This window comes from Gopherus flavomarginatus, chromosome 4, assembly GCF_025201925.1.
Source record: "Gopherus flavomarginatus isolate rGopFla2 chromosome 4, rGopFla2.mat.asm, whole genome shotgun sequence".
Lineage (NCBI taxonomy): Eukaryota > Metazoa > Chordata > Testudines > Testudinidae > Gopherus > Gopherus flavomarginatus.
In genome coordinates this window covers 181,013,934-181,035,681 of record NC_066620.1, presented here as the reverse complement: position 1 = coordinate 181,035,681, position 21,748 = coordinate 181,013,934, and the positions used below count along the sequence as shown (strand labels likewise).

The following is a 21,748-nucleotide window of genomic DNA, read 5'->3' as shown; positions in this document are numbered from 1 at the left end:
CATATACTTATCAAGCTTAGTCTTAAAGCCAGAAAAGTCTTTTGCCCCCACTGCTTCCCTCGGAAGGCTGTTCCAGAACTTCACTCCCCTAATGGTTAGAAACCTTCGTCTAATTTCAAGTCTAAACTTCCTTATATCCAGTTTGTACCCATTCATCCTCGTGCCTACATTAGTACTAAACTTAAATAATTCCTCTCCCTCCCTAACGTTAACCTCCCTGATATATTTATATAGAGCAAGCATATCCCCCCGCAGCCTTCTTTTGGCCAGGCTAAACAAGCCAAGCTCTTTGAGTCTCCTTTCATAAGGCAGGTTTTCCATTCCTCGGATCATCCTAGTAGCCCGTCTCTCGACCTGTTCCAGTTTGAATTCATCCTTCTTGAACATGGGACACCAGAACTGCACACAATATTCCAGATGGGGTCTCACCAGCGCCTTATATAACGGTACTAACACCTCCTTATCCTTGCTGGAAATACCTCGCCTGATGCATCCTAAAATCGCATTTGCTTTTTTAACAGCCGTATCGCATTGGCGGCTTATAGTCATCCTGCTATCAACCAATACCCCAAGGTCCTTCTCCTCCTCTGTCACTTCCAACTGATGCATCCCCAACGTATATCTAAAATTCTTATTATTAATCCCTAAGTGCATGACCTTGCACTTTTCACTATTGTATTTCATCCTATTACTATTACTCCAGTTTACAAGGTGGTCCAGATCTTCCTGAATAGTATCCCTGTCCTTCTCCGTGTTAGCAATACCCCCCAGCTTTGTGTCATCCGCAAACTTTATTAGCACATTCCCGCTCTTTGTGCCAAGCTCAGTAATAAAAAGGTTAAATAAGATCGGTCCCAAAACCGATCCTTGAGGGACTCCACTAGTGACCTCCTTCCAGCCTGACAGTTCACCCTTCAATACGACCCGCTGGAGTCTCCCCTTTAACCAGTTCCTTATCCACCTTACAACTTTCATATTCATCCCCATCTTTTTCAATTTAACTAACAGTTCCCCATGTGGAACCGTGTCAAACGCCTTACTGAAATCGAGGTAAATTATATCTACCGCATTTCCTTTATCTAAGTAATCCGTCACCTTCTCAAAGAAGGAGATCAGATTGGTTTGGCACGATCTACCTTTAGTAAATCCATGTTGCAATTCATCCCAATTACCATTGACCTCTATGTCCTTAACTACTTTCTCCCTTAAAATTTTTTCTAAGACCTTACATACTACAGACGTCAAGCTAACAGGCCTATAATTACTCGGATCACTTTTATTCCCTTTCTTAAAAATAGGAACTACGTTAGCAATCTTCCAGTCGTACGGCACAACCCCCGAGTTTATCGATTGCTTAAAAATTCTCGCTAACGGGCTCGCAATTTCATGCGCCTGTTCCTTTAATATCCTCGGATGGAGATTGTCCGGGCCCTCCGATTTTGTCCCATTAAGCTGTTCAAGTTTGGCCTCTACCTCAGTTGCGGTAATATCCACCTCCATATCCACATTCCCGTTTATCATCCCTCCATCATCGCTAAACTCCTCACTAGTCTTATTAAAAACTGAGGCAAAGCACTTATTTAGATATTGGGCCATGCCTAGGTTATCCTTAACCTCCATTCCATCCTCAGTGTATAGCGGCCCCACTTCTTCTTTCTTTGTTTTCTTCTTATTTATGTGGCTTTCATAGTTAGTAGTACCTGTAGTTAAAGTAGTTTAGATTAATATTAGTTTAGTTTAGTGCCCCCAGGTCAAGACATGCCCCATGCCCTGGGCTTTAAGTCATATGACACTTGCAGGCAGCTGATGCCAGTGAGTGAGCCCCACATGTACTGTATATGCTGTCTAGGGGAAACCCATCTCAGCGATCGCTGCAAGATATGCAGATTCTTCAAGCCTCGGACCAAGAAAGAAAGGAACATTTGACTTCTGAGCCACCAGTGGACACCGCTCCACGTCTGTGGAGCATGCCAAGAAGGCTAAGAAGAAGTCTTCTCCATCAATAAACCTCGTTAGCCTCAAGGCCTCTGACTCAGGTTGAGCGGAGCAGCCTGGCCCACTCGGTGTCAACCTCCCCCGATGTCCAGGTGCCCTCCATGCTGGAGGCCCTGCAAGTGGCTCGAGACATCATGTCTCTGCCAGTTCCAGGGGCACCACCACTGTTGGGTCCCCAGTCCAGAGGCAAGCCACCGCTTGGATCTCCAAGTCACCACCTGATCGGTGCAGTTCGCATTCTAGGGAATGTTCCCGATGCTGTTTGCCAATCAGTGACTGACCCGTGCGCAGTCTGTGCCGGTCCTTGACCCCCCACCGGGGGTTCCGACTGGCAGGGGTTCCAGGCACTGCTTCGCCTGGAGGGATCATAGACCTCGCCAGGGGAGCAGGCCCCATTGAGACCAAGACAGACGGCACCGGAGATCCTTGTCACTGAGGAGCCATCATAGCCCGTCGCAATATGGGCATCAACACCATTCCCATTCTTCATCTCGCTCCAGGACCCCGCCTCGGCACAAGTCCCACAGTCCCAGGCATCGATCGCCGGCACCTCGCTGTCGCGGATCCACCCTTTGGAGCCGATCGCTGAGCAGCTGCTACTGGTGGTTCTCCCCTCCTCCACGCCAGGATCACAGTCTCGTGGTTGGCACTGTTCCCAATACCTCTGCTCCTCCCAGTTCCGGGATAGCGGCAGCTCGTACACCAGCCCTTCATAGTCATCACTCGATGCGGCAGGCTAGTCAGGCTGAACAGCCTGCTCCACCAGTGCCACAGCAGGTGCAGTGGCACCGGGCTCCTTGTCCGCCACCGTGGTACCAATGAGCCCCGTGGCCCCCAACGCAGCCCCTGGTGGGGTGTCGCTTGGTGGCCGGAACCTCGGAGAGACCATCAGCCTCCCTATCTCAGCCCCTCAGAAAGGAGTCAGTGGAGTGTTCATCTCTGATTCCACGTCTAGAGTGCGACCAAGTGGTGGTACCTCTGGTACTAGTGGGTACGCACAGTACTACACCCCCAGTCCTCATCTTACCCTGATGAGGCAATTATGGCCCCTCCTCCACTTGTTCCTCAGGAAGACTCTAAGGCCCACCAGCAACTGTGGAAAAGGGTGGCATTGAGCCTCAATCTTCAAGCCAAGGAGGTAGAGGAACCCTCAGACTCCCTCTTCAATGTCCTCTCAGCCTTGGCACCGGGCAGGGTGGCCCTCCTACTCCACGAAGGGGTGGCAAACATTTCAAAGGCCTTGTGGCAAACCTCGGCCTCCTTGTCCCCCATCTCAGAGGGTGGACTGCAAGTACTTTGTGCCCACTAAGGAGCATGAATACTTGTACACCCTCCTGTCCCCAACTCCCTGGTGGTCAAGTCGGTCAACCACAAGGAGAGGCAGGGCCAACCAGCCCCTATTCTGAAAAATAAAGACTCAAGGGGGCTGGACTTATTTGGGAGAAAGGTTTATTCATCCTCGAGTTTCCAAGGCTTCTTGGCTTAGGAGAGGTGGAAGTGGTGCCAGCGGAGTTCAGACGCAATGGGTACTACGCCTGCTATTTCCTTATCCCGAAGGCCAAAGAGAGGCTCAGGCCCATTCTGGACCTGCGAGGTTTGAATCAGTACATGGTAAAACTCAAGTTTCGCATCGTCTGTCTGGCCTGTATCATCCCTTCCCTGGATCCCGGGGACTGGTACGCTACCCTCAATCTGCAGGATGCGTACTTCCACATTCATATATTTGAGAGGCACAAGCGTTTTCTCCTTTTTGCAGTTGGGCAGGAAAACTACCAATTTACTGTCCTCCCGTTTGGCCTGTCCACTGCTCCCAGGGTGTTCACGAAATGCATGTCTGTGGTGGTGGCCTACCTCAGTCATCGTGGGGTTCAGATCTTCCCCTATCTTGATGACTGGCTGGTCAAGGGCAGCTCCAGGTCGCAGGTGTGGGATCACGTGGCACTCCTGCTGTCCACGACACCAAGTACACATTAGTCCTGGTGCAGCACATAGAGTTTATCAGGGCAGTCCTGGATGCGACATCAGCCAGGGCCTCCCTCCCACCAGACAGATTTGAGACCCTAAAAGGGCTCATCAGCCCAGTCACAAGGTTCCCTATGACCACAGCCAGAGCATGCCTCCAGCTCCTGGGTCACATGTCGGCATGCACATATGTAGTTCTCCACACCAGACTCAGGATGAGGCCCCTCTAGCTCTGGTTAGCCTCGGTGTTCTCCCAGTCTAGAGACAGGGTGGACAAAGTCCTCACTGTGCCTGAACATGCTCCATGGGGTCCCGTTCAGGGGCAGGCCCCCATTGATGGAGCTAGTGTCCCATATGGGTACTGCTAAGGGAAAAACTTCCAGCACTGGTGCACGTGGCAAGCATGCACACCTATTGTGGAATGGACATGAGCAATACATCTCGAAGAACACCAGTTACAGAAAAGGTAACTGTCTTTTATAACTAGTTCAGCAATAGAGGCCTTCATCTGCTCACTCTCCCACAGAGATGTTGGAATCCTCTCAGATTCTGAAAGAGTCTGAAAGAAACAAGCTTTTACGTACATTTTGTCATAGATTATTTTTGTGTTTATATGTATAAACCTTTCTCAACCAGAGCCCCAAAACAGTTGGGACAAAATTACTCTGACTACCCAAATCTATGCCAGAGTATAATCAGCTCTATTATGCATTAATGCTCTATCCAAACAATGCTTAAGACTGTACACTTTTTTTTTATCACCACAAATGTAAGGACTACCAGACTGTAGCTTTTACAAAACTGGTTTCTGAATGTGAAGTATCCAGTTACATGTTTACAAGGTGGGCTAGTATGTATGAAGGGCCTCGCATTTAGCTAATATAACATTCTGCAAGGGCTCTGATTTAAAAAGTAAAATTCTGATCAAGCCACTGTGCAGGGCCCATTGATTCATTTATTTCACAAGTCCAAAAGTGAGTGAGCCAAGAGAATGATCCCAACCTTCTCCCTCGGGGTCAGTTGGAAGTTCTTCTTATGAAACAAGAATACTGGGTAGGACAAAATGTGTAGTGTGACCACACGTTGGGTATATGGCGTATAGTTGTATGCCAACTAGACGGACTCTTATATAACCTGAACAAAGGATACAGACAGGAATTTGCAGTTTGTTTATTTATTTGATTTTTATAACCACAAAAAAGTGCCTATCCCTGGTTCTTGGCTTCCCTGAGAATTCTTTTAAATATATACAACATACACATTAAATAAAATATCTTTCCTCAGTTGCTGCCAGAACATAAAATTGTGGCCCCAGCAAACAACTAACAAAAATGTAATTGCTCCAACAGAATATCCACTAGTGTTCTTTTCCATTTTCTAGCCCTATAAATTTCCCGCCACTCCTGAGCCAGGGAGGAAAGGTGGGCTTGCATAGGCTTCCTGAAGGTAATGAACTAGGGATGTTATGGGGAGCAGATTCCAAAAGTAAAAAACCCTTAAGGAGAATGTGCCTCACTATCACCTTTTATTTTATATTAGTATGGCTCTAGCTCAAGTCCTTTTGCTGACCATAATTGTGGAAGTATGACATGAGGGGAAAGGTTTAAAAATGTTTAATTTAATCCAGCAGTTGTTTGGTATAGAGACCTCTTGCTATGTTATAAGAGATACAAAGGGAAAGATATCCTTGAAGTAAAAGTTGCATCTTGACTTAATGAGTCCACCATATTCCAGTGTCCTCATAATAGTCTTATGCACTCACAAGGACCTCAAGTGCTGTATTGGCTCAAGACGAAGATAGTCCCTACCCCCAAAGAATTTATAATCTGGAAGTCAGGATATGATTGGAAGCACATATAAGATAACAACTCAGAGGCTTGCTTACTTTGTGTGAGTATTATGAAATGAGTGAACTGGAGGGCTTCAGTGGTGACTCAGAGAAATCTGAGCCTCTGCTGTCAAATTTTGCATTAGTAAAATACAAGCTATACACATAAAACCACTTGTTCTTACAGCAAACAAAACTTCTTATTGCTGCTTCTGTATGTCTGATGAATTATAAACAACATTGAACAAAATTCATGTGTGGAATAATTCCACTGAGAGTAATGAAGTTGCACAAGGAGTGAATTTGTTGCACAACATTTCAGCCATTTTAACAACTTGTATATACATTTAATAACACTAAGGAAGAGTAGGAATAAAAAATGCTTAACAAACACTGTAACTTTCACTTTGACTGTTAAAAGTTGCCCTGAAGTAGCAGAGCATTGTAGATTATGGTTCTTCTTCCCAAGTGAACTTTTACCAATTTTTCCAAATTTCCATAGCATAAATAATAATATACAAGCAAAAGTTCTTTGTCACATATTTATAAAGCTATAAAGAAGTTAAGTCCCATAAAAATTAAAATAAAAAGAAAGCATCGGTTTCTCCTGCCCTGGTAACAAAGAGAATCTTTTGAACTCTTTTTTAGTTAGAATAGAAATATCAATAGGGAGGAATTTCCCAGATTGCTAAGTGAGAGATGTAGAAACTACTTATACCAATGGGATGCAAGGGCTATATTCATACTCGATGTAAAAATTGTGTTACTACAGAGATGCCTCTGGCATCAGCAACCCTCAAACAGGAATATTTGGCATACTCTGCTACATGGGCCCTGGGTGCTTCATACGGTAAATTGTTTAATAATCAATACTCTCTCTATTTTTACTCAATGTTTTATGAAATCTGTCTAGATGATATAATTAATACTGAATATGTCAATTTTCTATGATGACTTTACACAATATTTTCACTGAAGATTGAACTGATTAAAATGATTTTGGAATGTAAGTGTGCCAGATGTCAATTGCAATAGACAAGTGGCTCTACATTGTTCTGTACTGTAAAAAACACTATTGACTTCAAATGTTTATTAAATTGGAAATAGGCAAGTAAACCAACTTGTTCCATTTTCAAAGACTGAGGGTTTTAGCACAGGTGCTTTCTCTGACGTCTATTCATGGAAGAAATTTTAAAGTGAGTCCAAGCACAATGCCGATTACAATTACACAAGTAAATCAGTAGTATTCTTTCACTCTGAATTATTGTTGGATGTTTAGCTTAACTGCTTCACTGGTTCTTTTCTTTGTGAATAGTAGGCAATGCCATGAAAATGGTATTGACTAACAACTTTTTCTGTTCCCTAACATAGTAGACATAAAACTTTTAATACTATGCATTCTGTCCTCAAAACTTCCTGTCCCTGCTGGTATAAGGAGTAATACGTTTATCTACCCTGACCCTGTGACAATATCCTGCTACAATGGCACTGGTGTTCTGTTGTGCTTCATAAAACTCATACAACCAGCTACCTATACTTAATTTATTCATAATTTACATTTTGGATAGCCCCTATGCAAATAGCCTATCTATTGAAAATTTATTGGATGAATATCCTAATCTGTTTTCCTCTTGTTGCAGTTCTACAAAACAGGGTAAACATTTTAATAATGCCACTTCAGCATCTGATGAACATATAAAATTACCTGGGGTGAATGACTTCAGAGAATTTGTTTTAGAAATGCAAAAAACCATCAAAAGCCTCAGAAATCAGGTAAGAAGATGTAATGTACATTTTCTAATCTTAAATTTAATTTAATCATTTTAAACTTTAAACAACATATTTACAAAGAATATTGATCCTTCTGTGGTCTTAAATATATAGACTTCCCTTGCATTCCTCAATCCAAAATTTATCTTGTAATCTTTTGACAAAATGGAACACAGAGCATAGTGTACATATTATTGTTTATTTTTTGTGTCTTTTGTTAATCTTATTTAAAACAAAGAATATACAGTTTGTCTGTGTTGATTTCTGTCACCAAAACCTTGTGTAAGCAATGCATTCCATGTATGTATGAAACTGTTTGTGGAATTAGCTTTTTCCTTCATGCTTAGACCTGGAATTTATAGAATCTGGGTTTACAGTTTGCATCTGAGTAAAATCTGTGATTGAGCCATGTCTGTGATACACTATTCAATTGTTATGAAATAATATGGTGTGTGCCAAATTGTAATTGTAAATAATTATACCCAGGATTCAGATCTTTTTTAAAAGACTTTTACAGTGTGACGTAAATTAAATCTCTTAATAATCAGACTAACTAAAGTAGCCATAATAGTAGCCACTCAAAAAAGTTGTTATTTATGCACAAGATATTTTACATATCAGAGAACTCCCAAAGTTGATCATAAGGAATGAAATTCCTTCAAAAGTAACTCCACATTAAAGGTACTGGATCTGTTAGTGATTTCTAAGCATATATTTGTCTGGACTGTAGTTTCACCTCCCTGTTCACAGGTGCAATTTATACCCACAGTGTGTATCTACAACCTAGGTAATTTAGCTACTCAAACTTGGAGTTGAATGACAAAAATTCAGGTACAAATTACACCGCAAAAGGAAGTCCACTGATTTGGAATTTTCACTTTATTATATCACAAGCATGTTCATAAATAACTAATGTTATTATCTAAAAATAGTTTAGGTCTAAATCAGAACTCTAGATCTGAACATCTTACAGCTTTGGTCAAGTCTGGATTTGGATCTGAACTGTACAACCATAGATAATTTGTAAATTGGAGCCCAAAACAGTATAAATTCAGATGACTCTGGTGTATATTTTCAACCTTACTGTTGTCATTCTGCACGCAAGTGTAGTCTCTAAGGATGAGTATATATTTCCCAATAAATGTCTAAAGTTTTCTTTTGTAATACAGAAATCGGTATGGAAGAAGTTTGGTATCATGCACATGGACATTCTAACCTCAAACTCTAGCAAATTAAAAATGCTGTAAGGAAGGTCTTATATTTCCATTAGTAGAAATGGCTGCGCAATTGTTCTCCAAAATATAAACAGTAATTTGGAAAAATAAAGCCACTCTTGGCCATTTATGGTTTAACTATGATTTAATATTTTGTATCAATAATTACTTTTACACTCACACAAACACTGTAACCGGTAGCAAGTTACCATCATACAATTTAGTCGTTGCATTAGTTCCTAGAGCACCCAACTAAAACCTTTAAAAAAAAATCCTCATAACATTTAAATTTTCTCTTTAGATGGTAATCTAATCTTTATTATAGAAGATACCTGTTAATAAGTACATTTTAATGTAAGTTATATAACTTTGACATATGTCTATAATACTGAGGAAACCAGAATTATGGTGCAATTGTCATTCAGGAGCAAACTACCCTTTTGTGAGAGAATACAAAATACTATGGGCTGACCAAGCTCCATTCAGCATTTCCATTCCCAAACAAGAGATTGTCTTTTGGCTGGTTCTGCTACTGGTGCAATTAAGGGTTTGTCTACACTGTAGAAATGTTATGGTGGCATGTAGAGTACATACACTGCACACAGCCTACCACAGTTGATGGTGAGGCTCTGCTTAGGCAAGTAGAGTACAGACATGCCAGAACCTTAGGGAATGGTTCTCTACACCCCGAAGCAGTGCTTCTACCATCTACATTGCTATTTTTAGCAGTGTGGTATCCCACTGGTGGAGCCTTTCCCCATCACCAGAGCCTTTCACTGACAAGTGTACCTACACATTGCATGTGGACGCAGCGTGTTTTTCACTGCAGTATGTAGCTTCACATATAGTGCTGGTATCCTACATTCCACCGCTAGCATGGGAAAGGCCTAAAAGATACCTGGATGGGCTCTAAGTTGTGCCCTTCTATCTATGGTTCCAAAGGATCATTCTGACAGCTGAGCGATGCTGCAGTGCACGGGGTCTCCAGGTACACTCCCCTGCCTTAGATAGACAGGTAAACTAGTTTTATGGCTCCTTTGCATCATTAGAATGGTCATGGAAGTCAATAAGAGTGAAGTTACAAATGCTTTCAAAGTAGCCATTTATTCAGTATTCTACAGCTGAATAATCTAATCTTCCTTTTCCTTATGGCAGTCTTATGAGTTTAGTTTTCTCTCTCTACATTTGTCATCGTTTTTGTTTGATGCTCACTTGTTTGTAGGTGTGTATTTCAAGAGTAAGAAAGAAAATATGTTTGTGGTTAGTTTTCTCTTGTAGAGACTTTTTCTATATGTGTTGCTTGACTCCAGCCTTTTAGTTTTTCAACAGTTACACTGAGTAGGGCTGAGCAAAAAAGGGGAATCCTTTTCTGCATTTTTGAGGAAAATTTTGGTCCCCAAACTTCAAAAATATAAAAAAAATTAATGGAAAGGGATTTCAAGAAAAGTCCACTTAGAAAGAATCAAACTGGAATATTTTGGCTTCCCAGCTGCTTTCAGAGAATGTCCTTGTTATTTTTACTTGAGAAATTGACACGAGGCTGCCAGCGTGGCGACCAGAGAGGCAGAAAACCCAGTCGCGTTGCCTCCCTGCCAACCCCAGAGCTTCAGGAAGCTCTGTGCCTCTCCATCATCTGTAGTTGGGAATGTTGAGGGGGAAGCAGAGTCCCCTTGCTCTGGGTTTCTCCATCCCCTAGATCTGGGGGGTGGAGAAGCCAAGCCCCCAAGGGTTGTGCCTCTCTATCTCCTGGAACTGGGGGGAGTCATAGCGCCCTGTGCTCTGCCGTGTTTCAGCCAAAGTTTTGTTGAATCAGTAATAGATGAACTGAAACATTTCACCACACCCAATCTCCAGTATATTTGACCAGATCAAAAACTGAGTAATCAGCCAGATGCACCCACATGAATGTGGTTAGGGGATTGTATATAAGGTTAAGGACATCCGTAAGCAGGAAAGCTTTACTTTAATTCAATTAATAACTTAGCTTTTTCTGTCTTCAGATAAAGAAACTGGAATCACGTCTCAGTAGAACTGATTGCACTGATGAAAAGGGTAAATCGTACTCCAGCAATGAAACCTGGAAAAGGGACCCTTGTACTATGTGTGAATGCAAAGTGAGTATGCTGGAATCCATTTTCCATTAAGCCATATTGTTGTTTTGTTTTTGAGATGCAGCCTCTGATGATGTCATATCCACAATTTTGTCGATTCTAATCGTTATTGGTTCAGTCTGTACCTGCAGTTAGTGGCTGGGGAAATTGACACCATTCAGACATCCATCTATCTAACAGTACTTACAAATCTAATGATTAGACATCTACATAACCTAATTTCCATCATTTGGCTGGTGTTAAATTGTACTTGCAAAATTGTAGGTAAAAAGGGGGAAGGCCAGAAGAAGCCTTTCCAAAAGCAGCTTCTCATAGAATATAAAAATTGGTAAAAGCTCATATATCGAAATCTTAATATCTTTCCCTTGTTTTTTTACCTTTAGTGAAAGAAATAAAATAATGTAACATAGGGAGAAAAAACTTTGGCTTTGTGGGATCCCTGAAATTTATGATTGACTTTTAGGTGATAAATCAATATATAACTTTTAAATTGTATTATTAATCATGTTTAATCTGGTAATGCCTAAGGACTAAGCAAGAATATAGCTCCATTGTGCTAGGTGCTATACAAACACAGAATAGTAGACAAGAACTTACAGTCTAAATGAAGGGTGGGCAAACTTTTTGGCCCGAGGGCCACATCTGCGAATAGAAACTGTATGATGGGCCATGAATGCCCGCAAAATTGGAGTTGGGGTGCATGAGGGGTGAGGGTTCTGGTTGAGGGTGTGGGCTCTAGGGAGGGGCCAGAAATGAGGAGTTCAGAGTGTGAAATGAGCTCCGGTCTGAGGCAGGGGAGTGGAATGAGGAGTTCGAAAGGAAGGAGGGGGATCAGGGCTAGGGCTGGGGCAGGCAGTTGGGGCATTGGGAGAGGCTCAAGGGTGCAAGCTCCAGGTGGCACTTACCTCAAGCAGATCCCGAAAGCAACGGCATGTCCCTTTCCAGCTCCTACGCGAGGCACGGCCAGGGACTGCAAGGACCGCCACTGCAGCTCCCATTGGCTGCAGTTCCTGGCCAGTGAGAACTGCAGGGGCAGCACTTGGGGCGGGGCAGTATGCAGAGCAGAGGCCCCTGGCTAACCCTATGCGTAGGAGCTGGAGAGGGGACCATGCTCCTGCTTCCGGGAGCCGCGTGGCACGGCCCCCGACCCTGCTCCCCAGCTGGAGCACTGGAGGGGGCTGTGCTGCTGCTTCCAGGAGCTGCATGGAGCGGCCCCAGACCCTGCTTCTCTGGAGCACCAGAACGGGTCAAGCCCTGCTCACCAGTGGGAGATTGAGGACCAGATTAAAACAGCTGGCGGGCCGAATGCGACCCGCAGGCCATAGTTTTCCCACTCCTGGTCAAAATAGACAAGACAAACCATGGTGGGTTAAAGGAGTATAACATACAAGCAGAGTTGTTAATAATATGCAGCACAAGGTCATAAAATCATAGGCCTGGAAGGGACCTTGAGAGGTCATCTAGTCCAGTTCCTGGCACTCGTGACAGAACTAAGTATTATCTACACCATCCTTGGCAGGTATTTGTGTAACCTGCTCTTAAAAATCTCCAATGATGGAGATTCCACAACCTCCTTGGGCAATTTTTTCCAGTGCTTAACCACCATGACAGTTAGGAAGTTTTTCCTAAAGTTGACCCTAAACTGCCCTGGGTGCAATTGAAGCCCATTGCTTTTTGTCCTATCCTCAGAGGTTAAGGAGAATAATTTTTCTCCCTCCTCCTTGTAACAATCTTTCGAAAACTGTTATCAAGTTCCCTTTCAGTCTTCTCCAGAATAAACAAACCCAGTTTTTTCAGTCTTCCCTCATAAGTTACGTTTTTTTAGACCTGTAATCCATTTTTGTTGCTCTTCTCTGGACTTTCTCCAATTAGTCCACATCTTTCCTGAAATGTGGCACCCGGAACTGGACACAATACTCCAGCTGAGGCCTAATCAGTGCGGAGTATAGCGGAAGAATTACTTCTCGTGTCTTGGTTACAACACTGCTGCTAATACATCCCAGAATGATGTTTACTCTTTTTGCAACAGTGTTATACTATTGACTCACACTTAGCTTGTCATCCACTAGGATCCTCGGATCCCTTTCTGCGGTACTCCTTCCTATGCAATCATTTCCCATTTTGTATATGTGCAACTGTTTGTTCCTTTCTAAGTGGAGTACTTTGCATTTGTCCTTAATGAATTTAATCCTATTTTCATGTTAGTTCAATGGGTTTTTTAGTTGGGTTTGGTTAAGAAGAGATACGCTAAATGGGGCGGGAGGAGTGAAAGGGGAGAGAACACTGAAGGGAAGTGTCAGTGAGAGAAGCAAGGTAGGGAAGAAGAGGGTAGGAGGGGCAGGTATGGACTGATACTTAAAAGATGACACTGTGAGAGAGGGGAAGAAAGAGTGTTAGAGCAAACTGCCATTAAAAAATTTGTCATATAAGGTGCTTTCTTCTAGATGCAAATTTTAAAAACCTCAAAACAAACCATGATACGTTCAGAATTTGTCCCAGTAGCCAGAACCTTGGAAAGAATGGCTGGGAATACATTCCTGAATAATGTAAATACCATATCTCGTATTTTGTAGACAAAGCTAAATAATGTGTTAAACTGTTGTGATATTTATGCTAATACAGGTTGGTCAGATTACCTGTTTTGTAGAATCATGTCCACCAACTGATTGCTCTACACCAGTGAAGGTCGAAGGAGTTTGCTGTCCAGTCTGTTTAAAACAAACTATTAGCAAGGAAAAGAAGCCATAAATCTCCTCTAAGAATTTAAGATGTGTCCTCTTCAAATCATAACGATGCCTGCTGATGGCAAATACAGGTAACCAGAAGCTTAAAACAACAGCAAGAAATCAAGATTTTACATGACAACATTCTAATGGTGCTGTAACAGTATAAGATGATGTATTATTTTATTATTTGCCCATAAAAAGAAAATCACAATGCAAAAATATTGAAAGGGAAATAAACAGGTCAAGATAATTCTGTGTTAAGATTCTCAGGTTAGACAAACTGAATCTGGTGCTACTTCAAAGGGACACTGTCAAGTAGTTTTAGGCACCCAAACTGACTTACCTTAAAACATTTACATTATAAAATCAGAACATCTCCCATTTATGAGAAATAAGCACAATAAAAATATTTACTTTTTCTTTTCAGTATTAGTGTGACTTGATGTTCAGTGTTCTGCTAATAAAGTCAGAAGAAGAAAAGCTAAAATAAAAGCTTAATAAAAACTATTTTCAGAGCTATGCTAATACAAGGGCAATTTCTGCAAGTCATCTGTGCATTTGGATTGCTTAGTCAATTATGCCGGCACATAGACAATGAAGTAAAAACAAAAACAATCTGTTGCATTTCAACCTCTCTTTAATTGAAGAGGAAAATTAATCAGTGTTTGACAAATTGAAGAGCATGAAATTGCTAGGGAATGAGAAACAAACATCAAGTTTCTAGGACAGTATTAAAACAATGTGTATTACAAAAAGTGTTTGACAGTGTTCCTTGAACGTTATTCCTCACTTTAGGAAGCAGTACATGACTCATAAGTAGCAGTTGATATTAAAATTAATATAATATTTTTTGTCAAAACATATGTAATTGCTTGGCTACTTTTTAGATTCATTTATTTTAAATCAGTGTAAAGTGACCATCCGAAGTCCAGTTTGCAAGCACTCTTCTCTCCATCTCAGACGTGCTCATATGTATAGTTACTAAGGCCCCGTTTTGAAAATGTGAAAATGTCACATGCCATTTTGCATACAAAGATAGCTACTGATTCATTGTACATATTGTCAGTAGACATATGTTCCTGAGTATATCATGGCACTGATTGTTTATGAAAAGAACAATCAAAATGAAGCATTAACCAATAATTGTGGATTGACTACTCCTTTTTATTTTTTTCTGACAAGGTATTTGAGTTTATAGGTTTTCTCCATTTTTCAGCTAGTACATGCATACTTATAACTGAGTCCCTTTATATGGCTCGTGTTAAAAATGATCCTCCAGTGAACTTTACTCCTCACATAATTCATTTTTCAGCACTATAGAATATATGTCTCTGTCAGTGCAGTGTATGTGTTAGCACACCAATTCTTCACCTTTTTAACAGGCATATTTTATTGCATTCAGTGAAAGACAACTATCATACCTCATTTTACAGTTTTGTTTTTCATTTATAGTGCATCTTCTGAAAAAATCCCAAATTTCCTACAATTCAGGGCTCAATGCTAATGCAGAACTCCTACTGAAGTTATTAAATTCTCTGGATTCTGAGTTAATTGTTAGGATTTAGGGAATAATGAAATCTGCACAAATGTAAACATTAGAGACACAAAGTGGGTGAGGTAATATCTTTTACTGGACCAAGTTCTGTTGGTGAGAGAGACAAGCAACATTGCAAGTCTTTTCAAATTATGTAAAGACTTAATTTGCATAGTAAATCATATTTGTGTGTAATAGCTAATCTATTGCAACAATGCCATTTCCACTATAATATTTTGGCACATAATTTCCCTGGGTAGTAGGTTTAATGTTCTATAATTTGATAACTACATACTATGACACTGCTTTCAAACTTTGGTATATATTACAAACTTACTACCGTGACTTGTTTGACATTGTGGTAAGAGTAATATGTACATGTGAGTGGAGTGTTAAGCAAAGACGTATGTTAGAGGTACATGGGGTATTTTTAAGAATATTTCAATTGATTTTTATATATAAAGTTTTGACTTATGTAACCTATTTTAATATTTTTAGAAACTATGTGGAAAGCATGTTTGAGTATCATATGGTATCTAGGGCTTCACATTCCTTCCCCTTTTTTGATACTCTAGTACTTTGTTCTGTTTTCTTGAGAGTCCAGATCACACAGTCACCCTGGAAGCCCTATGCACATGGAACTCCCATTGATCTATAATAAGAATTCCTCAAGAGAGAGGCTTGCAGAACCAAATCAAATATCATAATTTAAGTATGTATATGGTTATATAGACCAGTTTAAAAAAAAAAGTGCTTCCAATGGGTTATTAATTTTATCCCCCCTCCCTACGTTTATATGAATTAAATATCCTTAGAATTTCAGATCATAGCAGAAGAGCTTTTCCATTTATACACTATATAACAGTACCATGTATCTCATTCCCCAGCTCCCTGCCGCAGAATAAAGTGAATGTCTGTTGTTCTTTGTTCAGTGTTTACTCATACAATATATAAAAAGATTCTGGAATAACTCTTGAAATGCTTATACCGCTTCATCTTGAGTTATTTCACATAAACATAAAACATAAAGAAAAAGCAGATCCTCACCAACAATTTTAAATGTAATAAGCAATCAAGAATTGTATAAATTTACTTGTATTAAAGTGTCTACAGATTCAGCACCGATATTAACATTTCTGAAACAGTGGCCAGTGGCTGCATGATCATTTCCTCAGTATCCACTGTGAGAATATTGCTGTAATATGTTGCAAATTGTGCATATTTATTTACTTTTTAAAACTGTTACCAAAAGCAGTCTTTGTTATTTTTGTTGTAATCAGTAAATTTACCAAAGAACTGTTTGTACTGTGTAATGAATGCTTCTCAGTTGAAATAAATGGGCCACATTTCCAAATATTCTACCTGTTAATTTCTTGAAGCTACAGTGTGTATGTTTTTTATCAGCCAGATGAACGATTTCCTTGAAGAAGCTTAGTATTAACCCTCCATATCTGACACTAGAATTATCAATTAGTGGGATAAGTGAATGTCAGTTTAATAAAATTATAGATTTGTATTTAGGTTGTGAAAGTATATATTTACCATTTACTCCATGCAGGGAGGGAGGACAGAGGGTAAAGACAGGATCAGAGAAGGAATTAGTTATTAGCAGCTGGACACTTTACAGCTTCTCAGTCTGGTCCTTTCTCAGGAAAAAAAAATTGAAAGTTTTTTTAATATTAACCTTTCTTCACCCTAAGTAAATTGCACCGAGACACTAAGGACACTTGGAGGCCTCATATCACCTACCCATGTCTCATTCCAGCACAATTCCTTCAGTCTCCCTTCCACCTTCAAAATGAGTGCACTGCCACTTTTTTCTATCTCCCTCTTCTACAATTAGGAGAGGTTTCCTTCCTCCCACAGGTGGGTAGTCAGGCTCATACTGCTTGTTAGCAGCTGGCTGCTGCTACACCACTGAGCTTCTGTGGATGCCATGCCAGGAAGTACTGCTTCTGGCCTCTGCTACAAGTGCATACCATTTTCCTTTTGTTACTTTTTGGGCTGTGGTAGAACATGCAGGAGTAAGTGTTTGTCACTGAGAAGGGCATTTGGGGTTGAACCGGATTAGGACTTAATACAGACAGGAGTCGTGACCCAGTCCGTCTGCTTAGCAGCTGTGGAATCACCCTCCATTCCAGCATAGATCTTCTTAATGTCTTCACCACAAGCTTAGAACCCTGTTCTCTCACCATAGGATATGAGGTATTGATGAAATCAGTGTTAGTTAGTCATATCTTTTGGTGAAAGTCTAGTGCTCAAGGGATACTAGCCAGTCCCTAGGACCATCAACCTGGAAAATGGCCGGTTTCTTAAACATTTAGTACAATACAGTTGATGATGTTTATAAAACAACAATTTGATTAATATACCTCTGGGAAAACTAGGTATGCAATATGAAAAATTAAAGACTAATGTATTCCAGAAGCATAATTCCAAAATCTACAATAAACTGCTGTAAGAAATATCAGTAATTGAACTGGAGTTCTGCATTCATCAAACTTTTTTCAGTTACCTGAAGAGATGAATTAAGAAGCAGAAAACATAGCTAATGCACTTTTCTGAGTAATATTCCTCTAGGTGCTCTGCTTCAGGCATGCATTCACCTCCCTGTGCCTTTGGTCAGAGATGTTTGGAAGCAATGCCCTTTCAGCCAACTCATGCACCCTAAACATCTTCATTTCCGGTAGTATATAGGTCTGTGTGGGTAAACCACCCTCAGTTCCTTCTCAATTGGCTTTGGCCTGGGACAGAGCATCAAGCATTCCCACTCTGCTGTGTTCATTAGATAGTAGTTAGCTATTTTGAGATTTCCCTTTATATTTTTCCACATTTCTGGCAAAATTTTTGGACATTTATTGTGGGATATGACAGGATTACCTGTCTTTAAACATTTTTCTTCCTGTCAGGAATCCTTCTCAATTAACAATGGACACTCTAAATGCAGGATACAGCTTGAGAGTATATAGGTAAAATCTGCTCTTCATCTAAAAGCAGATCCCATAATAATAGGGAGATAAAATTCAAACTCTGCATAGTAGATCAAGCCCTGAAACCAGTTTCTGACCAGAGCACCAAGAACGCTCCTGTATAGTGTCCCATATACTTCTAGATCCTGGTCACGAAGAACTTTTATGGGTAAGACTGTTGCTATCCCATCCTTTGTCGAGTCCCAGTCATCGAGAGCAACAAGGGTTCAGACAACCGTTACCCCCATTCTCCTCAAGGTTCTGGTTACTGAGAGCTTTGAGGGATGAGATCTACATCTGCATCTGTGGTACCAACCATCAAAAAGAGCACAACTATTAGATCTCCTTGAAAGAGGTCTTGGTCACTGGAGACCTCAGACCCCAAGAGCAGTGTTACTGAGGCGTCAGGTGTGTCCAGTACTGTGAAGGTATCTAAGGCTTCTAAGAGATATGCCTTTGTGAAAAAAGACCCAGTACCTAAGACCTCTGCTACAGCTGATTACAGCCCTGTTAGCAGATATTCTACGACAAAGAGATTGGCATCATCTGGCTCTTTAGTATCCTTGATATGTTTTTCAGCACCCCAGGCTGCCCAATCTGAGTCTACACTTGCACAGGCTCATCTTACCATGCCTAATAGTCAGATATCCACCCTTAGTATTGACATCTAGCTCCATTGTTCCTCCTGTACCACAGGAGTTCCAGTACTCAAGAGACCTGTTCTTACCCAGTGAACCAGAGTCTCCTCTACTATCAGGTTATGCACATCTCTCAGTATTGAGATCCTCTTGGTCACTGACAACATCTCGTCAAAAAAACCCAATTCACCAACTTCTACCATCCAAGGAGAGCACTTATCACCTCCCATGGAGAGATTCTGATCGTGACTCACAACTCTCAGTTCAGGGGGATCATGTTATTCAGTGGGACATCTTTTAGGATGACTGACAGTGGCTATCTCCTCCTAGGCTTTTTGGTCCACCACAGTGGCCTTATTGGGCCCAGAGTTACCCCTGTGATTCTCGCTCTCCCATACCTTCCCTTCCTCCTCACCAGCCAGAACCAATAGAGGACACCTTTGAAGAACAAGAGGCAAGGGCTGATAAGGAGGTAATACCTCATATAAACATTTCATTATCATTGCTGGATGAGTCTCTAATGTCTCTACCATCTTCCATATCAGATGACTTCAGGCAATTCCAGGAGTGGACTAAGTTAATCACAGATATGCTTCAGATTCGCCCTGAGGAAGACCAGGATTCCCATCATAAATTCTTGGGCATTTTACACACCTCAGCTTCAGAATGTGTGGCATTCCCAATTAATAGGGCTTTTCTGCATCCAGCCAAGACAATCTTTCAAACTGCCACTATGACACCCCCCTGCATGCAAATTTTCCAACAAGAACTACTATGTCCAATCCAAAGATTCAGAATTTTTATTTACACACTGAATTCCTTGGTTGTGGATTCAGTGAACAAACACGGGCAGCAGTACAATGCCAGTGGCACCTCATATAATAAGGACCAGAAATCTCTTGATCTTTTCAGTAACAAGAGCTACTCCTCTGCAGCATTACAATTCAGGATAGCGAATCAACAAGTTCTCTTGCCAAAATATGACTATCTGAATTATAACAAATTTAACACTTTTACTGAACATTTACAAGTGGAGCACTGTGAGCAATTCAAGAACATCATTGCAGGCCTCCTTAGATGCAGAAGATACTGCAGCTCAGTCTGTTTCCACTGTTATGGTGATGTGACGTGCATCTTGGCTACGAATGTCGGGACTCCCTAGGGAAGTGCAGAGCATTGCTGAGGACTTTCCTTTTTGAAGGTGACAATTTTTTTTCAGAGTCTACTGATGCCTTCCTTTACAGCTTGAATGACTTGATAGCTGCAAATAAAAGAAAGTTTAGCACTTCTCAGGCTTCTCAGAGATCTCACCCAGCCCAGAAGTCTACTTCCAGAGGCCACTAAAGCCACCAGCCAAGATGCCTAGATATTCAAAAAAGAAACCAGCTACTATCAGAGCTGCATAATCTCAGCCATGTACATCATCTAAGTGGCAGTTTTGATGGATAAGTTGAGAGTTTCAACCACCTGCTCAACAGGGAATTATTGCTCCACCATCCCAGCCTCCTTTTCCCTTTGGAAACTACTTCTCCGAATTTCAACCCAAATGAGATAGTATAACATCTGACAAATGGGCTTCTGAGGCCATAACATCTGGATACACCATCCATGTCACCTCTTTCCCTGTCCTTCTTCAGGGACACATCTCATGGTCAATTGCTGAGACAGGCTGTTGCCTCTCTTCTATATTTAGGGGCCATAGAACCAGTTCCATCCAGACAGGGAAAGGGATTCTATTCCAAGTACTTTCGGTCCCCAAAAAGAATGGGGGATGTAGATGAATGTTAGATCTCAGACTCTCAACGACTATGTGAAACAAAAGAAATTCAGGATGATAACCCTGGCAGCTATAATTCCCTCTCTAGATTCTGGGGATTGGGTTGTAGTTCTCATTAGAACATAAGAATGACCATACTGGGTCAGACCAATGGTCCATCTAGTCCAGTATCCTGTCTTCCGACAGCAGCCAAACCCACGTACTTCAAGGGAATGAACAGAACAGGAAATCATCAACTCATCTATCCCCTGTCATCCACTCCCAGCTTCTGGCAGTCAGAGGCTAGGGCTACCCAGAGCATGGGGTTGCATCCTGGACCATGTCAGCTAATAATAGTTGATGGACCTATCCTCCATGAACGTATCTAATTTATCTTTGAACCCCATTATAGTTTTGGCCTTCACAACATCTTCTGAAAATGAGTTCCACTAGTTGACTGTGCATTGTGTGAAGAAGTACTTCCTTTTGTTTGTTTTAAACCTGCAGTGTATTAATTTCATTAGATGATCTCTGGTTCTTTGTGTTATGTGGAGGAGTAAATACTACTTCCTTATTCACTTTCTCCACACCATTCATGATTTTATAGATGTCTGTCATATCCCTCCTTTTCCAAGCAGAAAAGTCCCAGTGTTATTAATTTCTCCTTGTATGGAACCTGTTCCACAAACACAATCTTTTTTTGTGTCTTTTTCTGTACCTTTTCCAATTCTGATATGTCATTTTTGAGGTGGGGTGACCAGAACTGCATGCAGTATTCAAGGTGTGGGCATACCATTGGTTTACACAGTGGCATTATGATATTTTCTGTCTTATTATCTATCCCTTTCCTAATGCTTCCTAACATTCTGTTAGCTTTTTTGACTGCGGCTGCACATTGAGCAGATGTTTTCAGAGAACTATTCACAATGACTCCAAGCTCTCTTTGTTGAATGGTTAAATAGCTAATTTAGATCCCATCATTTTGTATGTATTGTTGGGATTATGGTTTCCAATATGCATTACTTTACATTATCAACATTGAATTTCATGTGGCATTTTGTTGCCCAGTCATCCAGTTTTGTGAGATTCTTTGCAACTCTTTACAATCTGCTTTGGACTTAGTTACTCAAGACAGTTTATCAAGATGATTATCTTGACTCTTGAGTTGCAAGACGCATATTTCCATGTTGCAATTAACCCCCTCACAAGACATTTGTTCTATTTATAGTCAACAATGATCACTTT

At 41.1% G+C, this 21,748-nt stretch overlaps 1 protein-coding gene across 2 annotated transcripts in view; it reads left to right on the top strand.

Annotated features, from left to right (window-relative positions):
• Positions 1-16,496, top strand: part of PXDN (peroxidasin) — a 156,287-nt gene extending 139,791 nt beyond the window's left edge. For both annotated transcript variants that reach the window (XM_050950608.1, XM_050950607.1), the window contains 3 exons: positions 7,426-7,558; positions 10,770-10,883; positions 13,503-16,496. In XM_050950608.1, the coding sequence (XP_050806565.1) occupies positions 7,426-7,558; positions 10,770-10,883; positions 13,503-13,628 (373 nt within the window). In that variant the 3' untranslated portion in view covers positions 13,629-16,496. The remainder of the gene's footprint in view (positions 1-7,425; positions 7,559-10,769; positions 10,884-13,502) is intronic.
• The last annotated feature ends 5,252 nt before the right edge of the window (positions 16,497-21,748 follow it).